Genomic DNA, 18,795 nt, shown 5'->3' on the forward strand with positions numbered 1-18,795 from the left:
GTGGACAATCCAGGAGACCACTGGGGAGAAGACAACTAGGTAAACCATGGTATGGCTAGATGATTAAAGGCGCAACCATTTAGATTATGTTTTTGAAGAATTTAAAGACACGCGAAGGTATTTATGATAGAACTAAAGTGAACAAAAGACCGCCCCAGTGGAACAGTCATCCCCCCACCCACCTTGCCTTGTCCTGAGACTGGCCGAGAAGCCTGCACCCCCTGCCCAGCCCCGCGGCCTCCGCAGGATGAGAGGCTCTGAGGAGCTCGGCAGGGACCTGCCCAGAACCAGCAGGGGCTGAGCTGGGTTTAAATCCTGGGTCTGCGTGATTTCAAAGACTATTAAGTTAAACTAAAACTTTTAATTTTTAAAAAATTTTTTTACTTTTATTTTAAATTTATCGTTATTTTACTTTTAGAGACAAGGTCTCGCTCTGTCACCCAGACCCCTGGACCCCTACCGGGCCCCCTCTGCCGTGCACGCAGCTCTGCCCTGACAAGCCAAGACAGCGCAGGCACGCTCCTCTGCGGCCCGTGTGTTGGGGGCACGGCACCCACCGCCAGGACGAAGAGAGATGGCAGACGTCGGGGTCTCAGGGCAGACCCTGGCACAGGCCAAGCATTCAGCTACGAAACAACAGAATCGGTAGCTGCGCTGACAGGTAAGCTGTGCTGACAGGTAGGTACACAGAGCCCCCCGCTGTGGCCGTGATGAGACAAGTGCCGCACCGCGATCTCACACTCACATCTGGCGTCTGGAAGCATCTGGATCTGGGATTTTTAGAGTTTTCAAATGTGAGAGATGCGAGGAAGATTCTGCTATGTATCCAATTTAACTCTTTAAAGCTTCAGACTTACCTTGTTAGCGCAACCAGTCACTTAAAAAGGAACAGGACTGAAAGACCTGGCTCCAGTTTGGGGGACGTGGTGCTGCTTTTCGCTGCCAGGGAGGCTCGGGGAGGAGGGGTGTGCCGGGGCGGCGCGCTCACCTGTGCCCCCGGCGCGGGGAGCCCGTGCATCCTCAGTGCCTGTACAGCCTGGTCTCGCTCCGAGGTCACAGCCTTCAGCTCCGCCTCCTGCTCCCGCAGCACCCGCTCTGCCTGCTGCAGCTTAGCAGCCACCTGGGAAAACGCTCAGACTCAGTGTGTCTGCGGTTACAGGGCAGCGCCAGCCTTACGGCAGAGAGACCAGCTCCCACCCTGCTTAGCAGGCGGACAGCAGACACAGGCGAGAAATGCCAGGAGAACCAGGGCCACATGACACTCAGAGCTCGATGTCCCCGCCGTGGCCAGCAGCACAACTCTTCTAGCCCAACCCCAGGCCGCCCTCGCTGGGCTGGCGACACAGGGAGGGCAGGGTTCACTGGCACTGCCAGGAACACGCTGCTGCTCAGCTGGAGAAACAGATGTGCAACAAAGCTCTGCAAAGGCAGGAGAGGGGGCAGCAGCATGTTTTTATTACTGTGATTTTTGTTGCTATAAGTAAAACTGCTTTGTGAGGTTTAGTGTCTTCAATTTAAGGAAGGATTTGGTGAGCGCCCAGTCCCCCCGCAGAGCAGGACTGAGAAGGCCCCAGTGACACCGTGGCCACACACACCTGGTCTCTCGCCGAGGTCAGACCCTGAATCAAAGCCTCTGACTTTTGGATCTGGTCCCTTTCCATGTTGTCACAGCGGCGCTGCCAGTCCAGGCCCAGCTGCACCTGCTTACGCTCCAGGCTCTGCTCCCTCTTGACTGCCAGCAACAGCTGCTGTTTGTACCTACGGACACACCCACAACGTCACCGTCTCCCGAGGCCCCTCCGACGGCAGAGCGGGGCGCAGAGGGTGATGCGGAGCTGCAGAGTGCCCTCCTGGTCTCCAGGGACGTGCTGGGCCAGCACAGACACACGCGATGGCCCGGAAGAGAGGTGAGCAGATGTCAAGGTCGCCAGATGCTGGAGACAACCTGATGCCATCAAAGAGGGTGATCACACTCAGAAAGAAGAATAAGTATGTAAGAAGGGAGGGAATAAAGCCAATAAACTTTAAAAAGTAAGAAAAATTGTTACACACAGAAATTTGAGAGGATTTTCAGCTATGAAAAGCAAACAACTAGAGCAGCGCAGACAGAGCTAAGGAGCAAATGGTGAGATGGAAGAGCAAAAAGCAAGAGATCCTTTCAGAACGTAGTGCAAAGGGACAACGGAACGGGGAAAAGTCAGGAGGACGAGAGGTTCAATTCTGTCTTACAGCAGGTCTGACAGATCAGAATGGAGGGTGACGTCGTCAAGGAAGGAGAGGGTCAAACTCGCCAGGTGGGAACCAGAGCTGGGTCTTCGGGCTGAAGGAGTCCACCACGTGCCAAACAGCTTCAAAGACCTGCACAGATGTTGCCAGGGCTGACTGCAGACTACCGAGGACGAGGAGGAAAGCCGAAAGGTTTTCGAGAAAGCGAGAGAAAGGAAAAATGCACTGGCATTAGCCTTCTCGCCAGCAAGGCTGGGGCTGGAAGGCAACAGGCCACATGTGGGGACAGAGGTCTCGGCCCCAAGAGCCCCTCCCCCCACCGCTGAGTGTGGGCCCCACCCATCCCAGGTGGTGACACAGTGACGTGGTGCCATATGAGACTGGGATGGAGACCCCCTGCTGTGAGCGGGTCCCTGGACCTGAGGGTGCCTTGGTGCTGAGAGCGACCCCGGCCAGCAACCAGCAAGGAAGAGGAGACCTCGGCCCCACAGCTGCGGGAACCGGATCCTGCCACCAGGGACCAGAGCCTCAGAAGAGAGGGCAGGCCTGGCAACACCCTCGCTCTGCCTGGAGAGCACCAGGCCCAGACCACTGGCCAAGAAACCAAAATGATAAATGGGTGTTGTTTGAAGCGCTAAGTTCCTAGTAATTTGTTACAGAGAAATAACAAAGTAACACCCAATGGTTTTAAAATCCAGAGGGGAAACGGTCTGGAACAGGGGTGGAGATCCTGGGCCTTAAGGCTACACGTGGCCTTTTGAAATTGCAACTTTACAAGAAGTTGTAAGTACATTCATGCAAATGCAACACAGCATCATCAGTTTCCTTACGGGCTAAAGCTGAATGATGCACCCAGGGTGCATCTGCCATATTCTAAGGTGCGTTGGCTGTCGCAGGCACAGGTGTTGGCCAAAATTTTATCTCGGTGAGAACAGATAGTTAAATTTTATGAAGAACAGAATGAGCACTGTGAATTATTGAAAGAAGATTTCTACGAGAATACAGCATTTCTATGTCATATCATGTCAAATCAAAATGACCGGAATATTTCTTTGCAAGGTAAAACTAAGTGTATATATGATAAGTGGCAAAAATGCCAAGCATTTTGAAAAAAGCTATCTTTATTCAAAACACTTCTTCAAAAGGAAATTTTAGATGAACATTTTCCCTGGTTAGAAAAGGTCACTGATGAGGACGATGATGTATGCGAATCATTTGAAGAATATCCAGCTGTTAATACCTATTAACTGGAGAGTATAGTGAAAGGTTCACTGACTTTGAGCATTATGACATCACACTCACATTAGCATTTCAGCCTCACCTAGTTGATATCACCAAGGCACCTAAAGAACTTCAGACGGAATTGATTGAGCTCTCAGTAGATGACATTTTAGAGTCATTGTTTGATGCTAAGAAAAATCCAATTGAAATATGAGAAAATGCAGAACATCCAAACCTTTGGCAACAGGCCCGAAAAATGCTTTCTTGCTTTTCAACCGCTTGTTGCTGCGAATCTACATTCTCCTACCAGACCCAAATCAAGATGCCCTTAAGGTCACAGATGACAGATGCCCATCTAGAGGATCAACTGAAACTGCGGACGTCCATGCTGCAACCAAACATTCAAATGCTTTCCAACAAAAAGCAGACAAAACAAAGTCATTAAAAGGTTAGTTAACTTTAAAATTAACAAATGGTTTTCATTTTTTGAAATTATTAAGTATATAATAGTTAGATTTTTACAAAATAATGTACATTTTTAAGTCTATATAATTGAAGTTTCTTGAATGTGGCCTTATTTGATTACAGCTAAATTAATGAGGCCTCCAACATGAAAAGGTTTCCTACCCGTGATTTGTAATCTTGTAACTAAACCCAGTTAAATTACCATTCCCACCAGAAGGCAAAATAAAGATGTTTTAAGAAACGCAAGGCTCCAAGTTCACTGCCTATCGATCTCTCCTGAAAAGAAACGCGTGAGGGTGCACTGGGGCAGGGCTTCTCCACTGTGGGGAAGGGCCAGTTACTCGTTCTTTAAATTTCCACACCACTGAGGGCTGACACTGAGTAAAGTGCTGCTGCAACAGAGGGAATGGCCTGGAAGAAATGGCAAAAGTACTTTGTCTCTAAAGCCCCATCCTGGCCTCAGGCCGGTGGCTGGGAGGGGCAGGGTGAGTCTTTTATTTGTGCAACTGGAGGCCGGACCTGGTACGGGGAGATCCTGGGCGGAGGAGGTCACGAGATTGTCTTTAGCAGAGATGGGGTGATCAGAACTATCAACTGTAATTGCCTGAAGCTGAGGACCCATCCTTTAAAAGCTCTGTATTTCTGTGAATGTTCAGGAAATTTGGGTTTTTTTAAGACGAGGTCTGCCATTTTTCCTCCTTTGCTAGCAAAGTAAACTCTTTCCTTCCTCCTCAAACTGTTTGTCCTCATTATTTGGCCTTGTGGACAAGTGCCGAGTTTTTGGTAACACTACCAAATGTCACCGCACTACTCAATGCTACCATGGTAGTAAGTAGTGACAGAAGTAGATCTGATACCAACACACAGAGTTTTTAATCCCTGTAACTACAAAATATAAATAAATCTTTAAAACGTCACTTGGTGACTTTGACACCAGGCTTGTCTTCCCATTTTAAACAACCAGGACAAACACATGAAGCAGCTTTCACTTCCTAGACAACAGGCCGGCAGCACCGTGGTCCCTCAGAGAAGGGACCTCACAGGACAAGCCTGACTGCCGCCCGGCTTTCCCTCTGGAGCACCTCCTAGATCCCGCGGGGTGGGTCGGGGGCGCAAACCCAAGCCGGGCACAGTGGTCTTGTGTGCTGAGGAAGACGACGGGGGTCAGCATTGGGGAAGCTCAGGTGGCTGAAGGGGACTTCACAAGGCACAGCACCGGCGCGGAGGCAGCTCCTGAAAGCTGCCGGGCCTCCCTGGGGACCGTGGCTGACAAGTGCGCTGCGGACGCACTGGGGACCAGCAGAGGCTGGGCAAAGAGCAGCTGCTGGGCAGAGCTGCCGGCAGGGAGCTACAGGCTCACGGATCCCCAGGGCTCGCCAGGGCGGCCAGGCTGGAGCGTGCTCGGGGGAGGCCTGTAACAGGGCTGGTTTCTCTAGACGCGCCCTGCAGAGATTTAAAACCAGTCCTAGAAGGATCAAGCTGCTGGGCAGGTGCTTAACTGCAGCCACACAAAGGCAGCGCTTGTTAAAGGAAGACAAGAGAACCAGACACTTGCCAGCGTAATATTTATTCACGTCTGACAATCGATAAAAATGTTCTAAGTGTGCAAGGAAGCAGGAACAAGGTGGCCTCTATCCAGCAGAAAATGAGAATACAGACAGACCCAGACATGGAGACACACTGGAATTAGTAAATTAGTAGAAAAGTACTTTACAACAGTTATCACAAACATGTTCAGAGATTTAAACGCAACCATGCAAATAATGACAGAAATAAATGATATAAAAAAGACTAAACGGACTGCTAAGAGCTGAAAAATAAAATGTGTGAAGTGAAAAATCCACCAGACGAGACACTGTAGAGAGAAAAGGTCAGTGAGTGGGAAAATACTGAAAGAGAAATGATTTGGACGGAAGCACAAAGAGGAAAAAGACCGAATGTGATGAACAGAGCTGGCGGGACCCACACACGTGCCGGCCGGCACTCGTGCACCTGGAGTCCCAGGAGGAGGACGCGCACGGGCTCACACAGGACCCCACCCGCTGTGCAGCCGTCGGATCTCTCAGACCAGTGACAAAAGAGGAAAACGTAAAACCAGAGGGAAAAGGCTTATTATGTACAGAGGAACAAAGAATGGCCAAACCTCCCTCATAAGAAGGCAACAAAATACCTTTACCATGTGGAAAGAAAGAACTCTCCACCTAGAATTTTTCATCTAGTGAAAATGCTCCTCAGAAAGATTACGGCGAGAAAGTTTCAGATAAACAGAAGCTGAGATAACTCAAGAGCTGCAGACCTGCACCACAAGGAACCCGAAAGGAAGGTTTGAGGGCTGAAGAAAAATGATTCCAAGTAGAAACTTCAAATTTGATTTTTTCTCTTTTTCTTTTCTTTCTTTTCTTTTTTTCTTTCTTTTTTTTTTTTTGAGACAGAGTCTCACTCTGTTGCCCGGGCTAGACTGCCGTGGCGTCAGCCTAGCTCATAGCAACCTCAAACTCCTGGGCTCAAGCGATCCTCCTGCCTCAGCCTCCCGAGTAGCCAGGACTACAGGCATGCGCCACCATGCCCGGCTAATTTTTTCTATATATATTTTTAGTTGTCCATATAATTTCTTTCTATTTTTAGTAGAGATGGGGTCTCGCTCTTGCTCCAGCTGGTCTCGAACTCCTGAGCTCAAACGATCCACCCGCCTTGGCCTCCCAGAGTGCTAGGATTACAGGCATGAGCCACCTCGCCAGGCCCAAATTTGATTTTTTAAAAGTGAAGAGAATCAGAAATAAATATCGGAAAAAGTATAAACTTTTTTTCTCATTTTTAAGTTTTTATAAATGATAGTTGTCTGATCAAAGCAAAAATAACTCTCCCTATACATGTAAAATATAAGAAAATGGTAAAAAAGAAGAAAAGACAGAAATGGAAGGATCCTACCTTGCGCAGGATCATAAATTGAGGGTTGAATCGAAGGGTTTTACACTCTACATGAAGTGGTAAATGTCATCTACAGGTAGAGACTGTGGATCTAGGCCGGGCGCGGTGGCTCATGCCTATGATCCAGCACTTTGGGAGGCAGAGGCAGGAGGATCACTTGAGCTCAGGAGTTCAAGGTTACAGTGAGTTGTGATTCTGCCACTGTACTCTAGCCTGGGTGGCAGAGTGAGACCTTGTCGAAAGGAAAGGAAAAGGAAAAGGAAAGAAAGAAAGGAAAGAAAGAAAGAAAAGAAAGAAAGAAAGAAAGGTAGACTGTGCGTCTTATAAATCTCAGAACAACCATTAAATAAATAAAGCAGAAAGGTTTACATGATGACACTAGAAATAAAATGGAATACTAAAAAACATTCAACTGACTTTTTATTTCTTATATTTATTATTTATTTATTTTTGGAAGACAGAGTCTTGTCTTGTTGCCCAGGCTAGAGTGCAGTGGCGTCATCGTAGCTCACTGCAGCCTCCAACTCCTGGGCTCAAGTGATCCTCCCGCCTCAGTCTTTAGAGTAGCTGGGACTACAGGTGCGATGCCACACCTGGCTATTTTTTTCTATTTTTTTGATAGAGAGGGGGTCTCACTCTTGCTCAGGCTGGTCTTGAACTCCTGGCCTCAAGCCATCCTCCCGCCTCGGCCTCCCAGAGTGCTGGGACTACAGCATGAGCCACCACAACCAGCCCCAACTGACTTTTTAAAAGGCAGTAAAAAAAGAAACAAAGAGCAGATGAGGAAAAGAGAAGACAAAGAGCAAGCTGGATATTTATACCTAACATTCATCAATAATAGCATTAAATTATCTAAATCCTCTGAAGAACAGGCAGAAATCGTTACACTAAATATAAGACTCAACCACATGCCACCTGCAATAAACGCACCCTAGTGACAAAGCACGAGTTACAGCAGAGCGTGGGAAGACCAGCTGTGCAAACTCAGCCTGAAACAGCTCGAGCAGCACTGTTCCTTTCAGACAAAGGAGACTTCCGGACAAAGAATATCACCAGGAAGAAAGGGAGTTATTTCTTACTAATAAAAGGGTCAATTCGTCAAGAAGCCATAACAATCTCAAATGTATATGCACTTAATAAAAGAACTTCATGAACCAGGTGTGGTGGCTTGCGCCTGTAGTCCCAGCACTTTGGGAGGCTGAGGCGGGAGGATCACTCGAGCCCAGGAGTTGGAGGCTGCGGTGAGCTGTGATGACACCACTGCACTCCAGCCTGGGCCACAGAGCAAAACTGTGTCTCAAAAAAGAAACAAACAAAAAAACTCTTCATGGTATATTTAATATATAGTTAAAATTGTTAGAAATGAAAGATAGACAACTACAGTTAAAGTTGGAAATTTCAACATTTTTCTCTCACTAATTCACAGAACAAGTAGACAGAAAGCCAGTGAGGACACAGAAGGCAAGAACACTACCACCAGCCGACTTGGCCTGACTGACACTCATGGAGCCCCGGACCTAACAGCTGCAGAACATATTAATACATTGCTTTCAAGTCCATATCAGATAGGCATTGAGATAAACATATTCTAAAACCACAAAACAAGTACAGAGGAATTAAAATTATACAGAGTATGTTCTCTGTTCACAATAGAATGAAATTAGAAATCAGTAACAAACTGGTATCTGCAAATCTCAAAATAATGGGAAATTAAGCAATACATTTCTAGATAACCCACGGACCAAAGGAGAAATCGCAAGAGAAATTAGAAAATAATTTAACTGAATAATGTAAGAATTTGTGGGATGCAGTTTAGCTGTGCTTGAAAGGAAATTTATAGCACTAATTGCGTATAGTAGAAAAGAGAAATTGTCCAAAATTAATTATCTAAGCTTCCACCATTACAACCCTTCAAAAGAAAAACAGACTAAAGCCAAAGTCAACAGAAGAAAATAATAAAGAATAGATATCAACAAAATTGGAAACAGAAAAACAATTGAGAAAATCAATAAAACCAAAAGCTGGTTTTTTGAAATGATCAATCAGATAAACCTCTAGCTAGGCTGAACAAGGAAAAAAGACAGAAAATACCAATTACCAATGTCAAGAATGAAAGAGACATCACCACAGACCTTACACACACGATACGACAATATAGAAATACTATTAACAATTGTATGACAATAAGTCAACAATTAGATGACAGGCCGGACGCAGTGGCTCACGCCTGTAATCCTGGCACTCTGGGAGGCTGAGGGAGGAGGATTGCTTGAGCCCAGGAGTTGGAGGTTGCTGTGAGCTACAATGACGCCACTGCACTCTACCCAGGGCGACAGAATGAGACCCTGTCTCAAAAAAAAACCAATAAACAAAAAAAAACAAAAAAAGCCCAAACAATCAGATGAAATGGAGAAACTCAATGAAAGACACAAATTACCAAAACTGATACAGGAAAAATAGAAAAATAGAAAATCTGAAATAAACTGTTGTCTCTTCAAACAATAGAATACTACTGAATAATAAGAACAAACAACCTATTCATACCTGTAACGTGCATTAATCTCGAAATTACCATGTTAAGCCAAAGAAGCCAGACACACGCGGAAACACCGTATGATTCCACTCAGATGAAATTCAGGAAAAGACAAGCTCGCCTGAGTGCCAGGAGTGGGCGGTGGGGGCTGGGACGGGCCGGACTACAGGGCGTGAAGAGAGGGTGGGGTGACAGAAAGGCTCAAAGTCTCACCCAGAGTGGTGGTTACACAGGTGTACAGTCGCAAGTGTACCTTATTTTAAGTATTTAAATTATTCTCCAATAAAGTTGATTTTAATATACATGGGAAATAGAATGTTACCTTTACTCAACTAAGTGTCCATCCCAACTGATAAGAAAAAACACCAAGATATTAACAATCAGACAGAAGACAGAGGCAGCTCTTCACACAGGATCAAAAGCTCGGACACTGTCACGGCTCCCAGCACAGACTGGAGGACGCCGTCCCCCTGAAAGGCCCCCAACCCCGCACCTGTGCCCGGCTCCGCTTACTTCCACACACACTCTTTGCACAGCCACACGTCCAACCTGTCTTTCTCCCCAAAAGGACATGAGGTCAGGGACTCGATTTGTTCAGTTTCGAATCCTTAGCACCGACAGCAGCATCTGCCCAGAGACACCTACCTGTCGATGTCCTGCTGAAATGCAGCCAGCTGTGCCTTGAGCCTGGACTCTGCCTGCTGCAGCGTCTGAACCTGAAGGTCTTTGGAGATCATCTCCTTGGACACCTGGGCGACCTGGGCATCCCAGGCAGATTTTAGGGCTGATGCATCTTCACGAAGTCTAAACAGAAAGGGAACTGTGAACAGGGACACGGTTCTCGCTCCCTCAGGTTCTGTCTCACACAGGTCCCCCCACAGAACACACACACACACACACACACACACACACACACGAGCGCGCGCGCACACCCTATCCTCCCAGGAAATGCCATATCAGAGCTGAAACTTCCTTGCCTAGATTAAGGAGACGGTGCTGCCTAAGAAGAAACAGCCACTCCTCCCCTCCCTCTCCCCTCCCCTCCCCCCCATCCACCCATGACCATGCCAGTCATGCATCCACCAACCCAGACATCGACAAACACCTGCAGCACGCCAGGTGACGTGCCAGGTACGCAGGGTGGCAAGGTGAGCCTACCACGCCTCACAGGGCCCCCAGTCTGGAGGCAGCGCCACCTCTGACCAACCCATCTTCACGCCTTTGCTACGCTGAGCATGGCACCTCATACATGGAGACATTCAACACATATTTGTCAAACTGAATAGTAAAACAAGGTTCTAGAGAAACCATTAAATAACCTTAACAGTAAAATGCCTCTGGTAGAATTTCCCCAAATCGGATAAATTTCCCAAGAAAAACATTTAGAGAAGACACCTAGACACACCACTGCCCAGGGCAGCCATGGCAATGACCCCAGCCAGATGCTACCTGCCCACGTGCTTGGTGGCGGCCCTGTTTCGCGGTGACAGCCTGAACGGCTCCATCGAGCTCACACAGTAGTGACGACAACACCGCATTGGACAGGCCTTTCCGACGCCCCTGCGCTGACAGACTCTCGGAGCAGAGGGTGAGCCTGCTGCCCCACAGGGCCACCTCGTCACGAGGGTCAGTTCAGCCTGGCACGGGTGTAGTTTAAGCCTGGTCTCTTACAGGATGGAAAGAAAGCCACCGTGCCCACCTCTTCAGACACATTCTTTCGGAGGGCGAAACAGAGGCACCATCCGAGGCTTCAACATTTCCAGTCGTCTCTGGAGATCTGGCCTGACACAGACATGTGCATGTCACATTGGCCTCTTCCACGCTACCAACAGTGTTTGCTGTCGAAGGAACAGACTTAACAGCCTCTGTGCGCTGGGCAGCAGCATGACCTCCAGACCAACAGCCACCCAGGAACGCGGCTGGCTCCCTCCCAGCCCAGGCCCAGAGGTCGTCCTGACCCACTCCCAGGGCACGGCTGCCGAGCTCTCACCGTGGACACAGAAGGGCGTCAGCAGCCCAAGTGGGAACAGACTGGTCACCACAAAAAACCATACGCTTTTACCTTCACACATCCTATAGGTGTTCTCTGTAGTTTCAAACTCCCAACCAGCACGAAACTACTAAAACACTAGAAGCTACTAGGAACTTCAAGGTTATCCTTTAACGTGAACTCACACTCAGGACAGTGGGGTCGGAATGACACCTGAAATCCCCAGACATAAAGGAGGGAAGGAGTAAGCTTCTGAGTCTCTAAATCTATTTTCTATTACCAAAATCATACCCTGTATGTTTAACAATCCTCAATGAGCAGGAAATATTAATATGTATAGACAGAAAACTAAAGGACACTGAAGAACGACATTTAGTGTAAGACTCCAGGGGAGGCTGAGACCTGGCAGGCAGGACCAGCGGGGCACTGTCACTTTAGCTGCAGTAACGGCGGAGCTGAGAACCCAAGGGTCTCTCGGGCCTCCTAGGACGTCGGCAGCACAGGCTGCCGGGTGCTCACGCATGCACTGGGCTCGGCTGCCTTCGTTTCCCAACCACTGGTGCTCAATTTAATTGGTCAAACCACAAAACAACAAGCTAACTCTAAGGACACCATCCCGAACAAGCCTTTCATCTCCTGGTATCTCACAGTTCTAACAGTCATTTCCTCCCAAACAGAAATATGATTTAGCAGAGAATTCTCTAAAAAACAGGGACAGATACTTCCCAAAGGGACACAGCCAGTTGCTAAGCACAGAAGACACTAGCCAATGACTTACATCTTCAGTAAACGCACCTTCCCCAGATCCCCACCGTACTGCAGTTTAACGCTGACCATCCCACTGCCGTCACGACGGTCAGACTCGTGAGCGTCTCTCACCAGACGCCGGGCACAAGTGGAACAGAGCTGCTTGTGTGGCCTGGCCTGCCTTAGACGCCAGAAAGGAAACTGGGTTTAAAAAGAAGTGAGTTGATGGAGTAACTGGACACTCCCGCGCACGGTGGTGGGAGCGTGACGCGGGGCAGCTGCTGGAAGGCAGAAGGGCAGCACCTCAGACAGCTGAGCACAGGACTCTGTGACCCAGCAACCCCGCTCTGGGCACACACACAAGCCGAAAGCAGGACCTCAAAGAGACATGTGTACGGCGATGTTCACAGCAGTGTTACCCATGAGATCTAAAGGGCAGGAACAGCCTACACGTCAATGAATGCACAGACGGATAAACAAATGTTGTCCGTCTGGACAAGGGGATATTATTGAGCCTTAAAAAGGAAAGAAATTCTGGGCCGGGCGCGGTGGCTCACGCCTGTAATCCTAGCTCTCTGGGAGGCCGAGGTGGGCGGATCGTTTGAGCTCAGGAGTTCGAGACCAGCCTGAGCAAGAGCGAGACCCCATCTCTACTAAAAATAGAAAGAAATTATATGGACAGCTAAAAATATATATATAGAAAAAATTAGCCGGGCATGGTGGTGCATGCCTGTAGTCCCAGCTACTCGGGAGGCTGAGACAGGAGGATTGCTTGAGCCCAGGAGTTTGAGGTTGCTGTGAGCTAGGCTGACGCCACGGCACTCACTCTAGCCTGGGCAACAGAGTGAGACTCTGTCTCAAAAAAAAAAAAAAAAAGGAAAGAAATTCTGACTTAAAACCACTGAACTGTATACTTAAAAATGGTTAAGACAGTAAAATTTATATTATATGTATTTTACCACAATAAAAAAAAATTGAAAAAAAAAAAAAGGAATGAAATTCTGTCGTATGCTATAATGTGGCTGAACCCTGCAGGCGTTGTGCTGGGCGAAACAACCCAGCCACACAAGGACAAACCCTGTGTGAGCCCAACTCACAGGAGGTCCCCAGAGGAATCAGATGCATGGAGACAGGAAGTAGAATGGAGGGTGCCGGGCCCGGGGAGGGGAATGGGACTGTTGGTTCATGGGGACAGAGCTTCAGTTTGGGATGGAAAGTTCTGGAGATGGATGTGGTGACGGCCGCACAACCATGTGGATGTGCTTAATGCCACTGATTTGTGAACTAAAAAATGGTTAAAATGGTACATTTTATGTTATGTGTATTTTACCACAAATAAATAAACTCAGGCCTACACACAAACTACACAATTTCCCAAAAGGAAAAGAATCGTTAAGAAATGACCAGAAAGCTAAGAAGACCCCCTGCCCGCCAGACACTCATTCCCTTGCCGGCCCCCCGGGTGGAGCTGGTGCCCGCTCACCTGTCAATGATGGCGTCCTTCTCCTTGCCCGTGTCCGCCTGCCTCCACTCGGCCCTGCGGAGCTGCACCTCCATGCTCTCGCAGTGGGCCTGCAGCTCCCGAACCTTGGTCTCCAGCGCCCGCAGCTGCTCGCCGTGGGCTCCCTTCACTGCCGCCAGCACCATGTCCCTCTCCCTGGCCAGTCGGTCGAGCTCCTCATGCCTGAAACACGGAGAGGGGTCCCCTGGCAGGTCACCCAGCCCCAGACTTCCAGACCCCCAGAACCTCTTTCGAGGCACTTACCACCCTTTCTTGTGCTAGAGTGGTTACTGTGCGTGTGTCCTCAGCTGGGTGGCCTAACTCTGCAGGGCAGGCTCCTCCCTCCTTACAGGTAAACACACACGGAGCCATTCTCAGACGCAGGCCTGGCCTGCCCTCCAGAACTCACAGGCCCCCAGAAGAAAGACGGGAAAAGCAGGTATATTAGTAGAATTTGAACACCACCACTCGGACTCCTAATCAACCCTTGAAAGCAAAAACAGGCAGATGCTCCCTGCCTTGATCTTGGTGCCAGTCAGGTCTGCCAGTGCTGGGATTCTGTACAAAGTGTGTACTATGCACATTAGCTCTGAATTGCCTCAACCTGGGCTGCTCTTGTAAATCACTCGGCAAAGTGTGTTCCACAACTCTCCGTGTCTTCATGATATTCGTCCAGACACACACAAGTACGCTTATCTGGAGAGAGACCCTAGCAGAGCAAGCCTGACTGGGCTACTGGCTTCACCGTGTGGACAGGCCCCGCCACCAAGGGGAGCTGGTGACACCGTCCCTGTCCTGGAACTCAACCTGCAGGGAAAACCGCAAAGCTCTCGACCAGATAAGAGCATTGTATTTTATTTTTTGTAGAGATGGGGTTTCGCCACATTGCCCAGGCCGGCCTAGAGCTCCCGGCCTCAAGCGCCTGCCCCTGCTTTCCCATGTCAGCGTCTGCCGACAGAGGACTGGACACATCCTTAAGGGGAGCACCAGGTGGTCTCTGGCATGTCCGTAGGAAGGAGAGCAGCACACGTGAGATGCTGCCTGGGAAGTCACTCGCTCCTGTCTGGCCACGCGTGTGAGAGGCAGACTCCGTGAACGGACGTGAGGGAAGCCCTGCCTGTGTCAGCGGAAGGACTGTTCCCAAGGATCTTTTACATCTTACTTAATAATTACTGAACTTTCTAGCATATGATGCTATTTCATAAAGTATATACTAATAATCATAGTTATCTTTATTTAGAAAAGTTTCTGAGCATTTACAGTCTTATGACCCTAGCAAATTTATTTTTAGATTATATGAGTACATTGTTATAGGTGATTGATTTCAAATTTTTTCAAGCATAAAAAATACATTAATTTAAAATTCTGTGGGGCTGTGGACTGGAAACACAGAGTTCAGGAGGCAAAGGAACAGTGCAAACTTCTGACTGCTAGGGAAAGCTGGTTCAGGGAGGTGTTGTGGTGGAGCCGGGGGCCGCTGTGTCACCCAGGCTGGTCCCAAACCCCACCGTGCCCGGCCAGGTACTGTTTGGAATCAGTGACAGTGGGCATTAAATTGCTATGGTATTTAGGTCACATTCGAGACGTTTTAAAGAGTCATTGAACAGTGTTATTTGTTAATGCTAGAAATTACACTCACTTTCAACTGTAGCTGACCCTTGAACAACACAGGTCTGAACTGTGAGGGTCTATATATATGTGAATTTTGTCAATAACTACAATGGAAAATTTTTTGGAGATTTGTGACAATTTGAAAAAATTCACAAACTGCATAGCCTAAAAATATCAAAAAAATTAAGAAAAAGGTGTCATGAATACATAAAATATATGCAGATACTATTAGTCTATATTATCATTTACTACTATAAAATATACACAAATCTATTATCAAAAGTTAAAATTTATCAAAACATATGCACACAAACACTTACAGATGACACACGGTACCATCCATAGTCAAGAGAAATCTAAACAAAGTAAAGATGCCGCAATACACCGTAACTGCACAGAATTAACCGTGGTACACGGAGCACCACTGCAATCACTTCCCAGCCCCTCCCGCTGCTGTTGCGGTAAGCTCCCGTGTTGCGAGTGCCTGCTTACAACACAGCGTGGGTGGGACACTCATCACCTCCGAGTGACCAGTTCACCTTTCCAGCAAAGTGCGTTTCACAGTAAAAACTGATCTCCTGCCAGGCACAGTGGCTCACGCCCATAATCCCAGCACTTTGGGAGGCTGAGGTGAGAGGATCGCTTGAGCCCAGGAGTTTGATGTTACAGTGAGCTGTGATTCTGCCACTATACTCCAGCCTGGCAACAGAGTGAGACCCTGTCTCTAAAAAAAATGAAAGATAAAAATGATTTTTAAAAACGTGATGTCTCATAGTTCTCCTGCATTTTTCACTGTGTTTAGTGCAGTCCTGTAAACCCTGAATAACACCATGCGGCCCTAAGTAGTGCCACTAGTGACGCGGGAGGTGCTCCCAAGAAGCAGTGAAAAGACACGACATTACAGGAAGGGCTGAACTGCTTGGTATGTACCACAGATTGAGGTTACAGCTGTGGTTTCCCACCATTTCACAATATGTGAATCCAGTGTAAGGGTCATGGTGAAAAAAGAAGAGAAAATTCATGAAGCTGTCGCTGCAGCTACACTAGCAGACAGGAAAAGTTTACACTTTTTTCAAAATACCTTTTTATCTTGCATTGAAAATGCAGCTTTTATGTGGGTGCAAGATTGCTATAAGAATGGCATACCTACAGACTCTAATATGATTCAAGAAAAAGTGAAGTCACTAAACGACAACTTAAAGCAAAAGGAAGGTGAAAGATCTAAAGCTGAAGAATTTGATGCCAGCAAAGCATTGTTTGATGATTTTAGAAAGAGGTTTGGCTTAAAAATGTCAAGATAACAGGAGAAGCAGCTCTGCCAACAAAGAGGTAACAGACAAGCTCCCAGATGTCATTACGAAAATCATTAAGGATGGTCAGGTGAGGCAGCTCATGCCTGTAATCCCTGCACTTTGGGAGGCCAAGGTGGGAGGATCGCTTGATGTCAGGAGTTCAAGACCAGCCTGGCCAACATAGTGAGACCCCCATCTCTACAAAAATTAAAAAAGAAAAGAAAATCATTAAGGAGAAAAGATACTTGTCTTAACAGGCTTTTAATGCAGACTAAAGTGCCGTATTCTGGAAAGAGAAAGCTGCATGGGACATTGACTAGTGAGGAAGAAAAGTGAGCACCAGGGTTGGAGGCAGGAAGGGACAGGCTCACACCACGGTTTTGTGCCAGTGTGGCCAGGGGGATGACCAGGACTGCCCTCACCTACAATGCGGCCAACCCCAAGCCCTGAAGGGAAAGATAAATTGTGGCTGTGCATAGCAGCCAGGGTAATGGGAACCCTCCTTCTGGGTGGTTCCATCGACACTTTGAGTGAGGAAATACCCTGCCGGTAGGGGACTAACTTCTGCAGTTCTTTTGACATTGGACGATGCCCAGCCACCCAGACCCCACACCTTCAACACCGAAGGCATCGAAGTGGTCTGTTTGCCCCCAGACACAAATCTCTAGGGGTCCTAAGGACCTTTAAGGCTCATCACACACAGTCTCTGTGGAAAGGACAGTCAACGCTGTGGAAGAGAACTCGATGGGAGGAACGTCTAGACAGTCTGGGGGGACTCCACCGCGGAAGATGCCACCACTGCTACAGAAAACCCGTGAAAGCCATCGGGCCAGAAACAATGGATTCCTGCTGCAGGAATCATGCCCGGACGCTGTGCACGACTGCACAGAATGCGCGGCAGAGCCAGCTGAGGAAATGGTGGAAGAGACCGTGGACACAGCAAGAAAGGCAGAGGGCAAAGGGCTCCAAGACACGGAGCTTGGAGAAAGTCAAGAGCTGACAGATGCCACACCAGGGCAAGTCACAGAAGGTGACCTGGCGGAGGCGAGTGCTTCGGAACCAGTGCCAGACGACAAGGAAGAGATGTGGACGCAGCAGGGCGACAAACAAGTGACGTCAGACAGCCTGGCAGAAGGTTCCGATTATGCAAGACCCCTTCTGACTTCTTTCACCACATGAGCACCTCTATGATACGGGCGCTGAAACTAAAGCAAACACTGGAAGAAGAATTGGGATGACGTAGAAAGATTTTTAGAGAAATAAAAAAGCAAAAAAGACAGAAATTACGACATATTTCCGTTAAGTTACTCAGTGTGTGCCTGCCTCTCTGCCTCCCTTTCCACCTCTGCCTGCCCGAGACAGCAAGACCTGCCTCCCCCCTCCCCCTCCTCCTCCTCCGCCCACTCACCGGGACGACGATGAGGACGAAGACCTCTATGCTGATCCACTTCCACTTAATGAATAGCAAATATATTTTCTTTTCCTCATGATTTTCTTAATAACATTTCCTTTTCTCTAGCTTACTTCATTATAAGAAGACAGTATATAACACATAGAACATACAAAATATGTGTTAACCCACTATTTATATTATTGATAAGGCGTCTGGTCAACAGTAGGCTATTAGTTAAGTTTTGGGGAAGTCAAAAATTATACGTGGGCTCACACCTGTAATCCTAGCACTCTAAGAGGAGGCTGAAGCAAGAGGATTGCTTGAGACCAGGAATTTGAGGCTAAAGTGAGCTATGATTGTGCCACTGCGCTCTAGCTGGGGTGACAGAGTAAGACTCTGCCACAAAAAAAAGAAAAAGGAAAAAAGTTATACGTGAATTTTTTTTTGGAGACAGAGTCTCGTTCTGTCACCTGGGCTAGAGTGCCGTGGCAACAGCCTAGCTCACAGCAACCTCAAACTCCCGAGCTCAAGAGATCCTCCCACTTCTGCCTCCCAGAGTGCTAGGATTATAGGCGTGAGCCACCTCGCCCTGCCAACATGTGAATTTCTGACTACACAGGGCGATGGCACCCCTAGTCCCTGAGTTGTTCAAGTGTCAACTATCAACTTATGATGTTTTAAAATTCTAGATATAGATTTAAAAACCTACAAAGACAAACAGTGTTTGTCTAACTTCTTCATGGCCGCACGGTGGGGCTAAGCAAGCAGTCCTGGCACCACCACCATCTGCTCTATGTCTATCTGGTTCCTCACGCGTCCACTCTGCCTCAGTTTCCTCATCTGGCTGCAAGAACACGGCATGCACCCTCACAGTACGTGTCATCTGAG

General features: G+C 47.9%; 1 protein-coding gene across 1 annotated transcript in view; it reads right to left on the minus strand.

Moving 5' to 3' along the window:
- CCDC57 (coiled-coil domain containing 57) overlaps positions 1 to 18,795 on the minus strand; it is an 88,658-nt gene that overhangs the window by 50,463 nt on the left and 19,400 nt on the right. Inside the window, exons 7-10 of the mRNA XM_069483040.1 lie at positions 13,594 to 13,794; positions 10,019 to 10,177; positions 1,596 to 1,758; positions 989 to 1,120 (exon numbers count right to left, since the gene is read on the minus strand). Of these exons, the coding sequence (XP_069339141.1) occupies positions 989 to 1,120; positions 1,596 to 1,758; positions 10,019 to 10,177; positions 13,594 to 13,794 (655 nt within the window). The remainder of the gene's footprint in view (positions 1 to 988; positions 1,121 to 1,595; positions 1,759 to 10,018; positions 10,178 to 13,593; positions 13,795 to 18,795) is intronic.

Source organism: Eulemur rufifrons, chromosome 9, assembly GCF_041146395.1.
Source record: "Eulemur rufifrons isolate Redbay chromosome 9, OSU_ERuf_1, whole genome shotgun sequence".
Classification (NCBI taxonomy): Eukaryota; Metazoa; Chordata; class Mammalia; order Primates; family Lemuridae; genus Eulemur; species Eulemur rufifrons.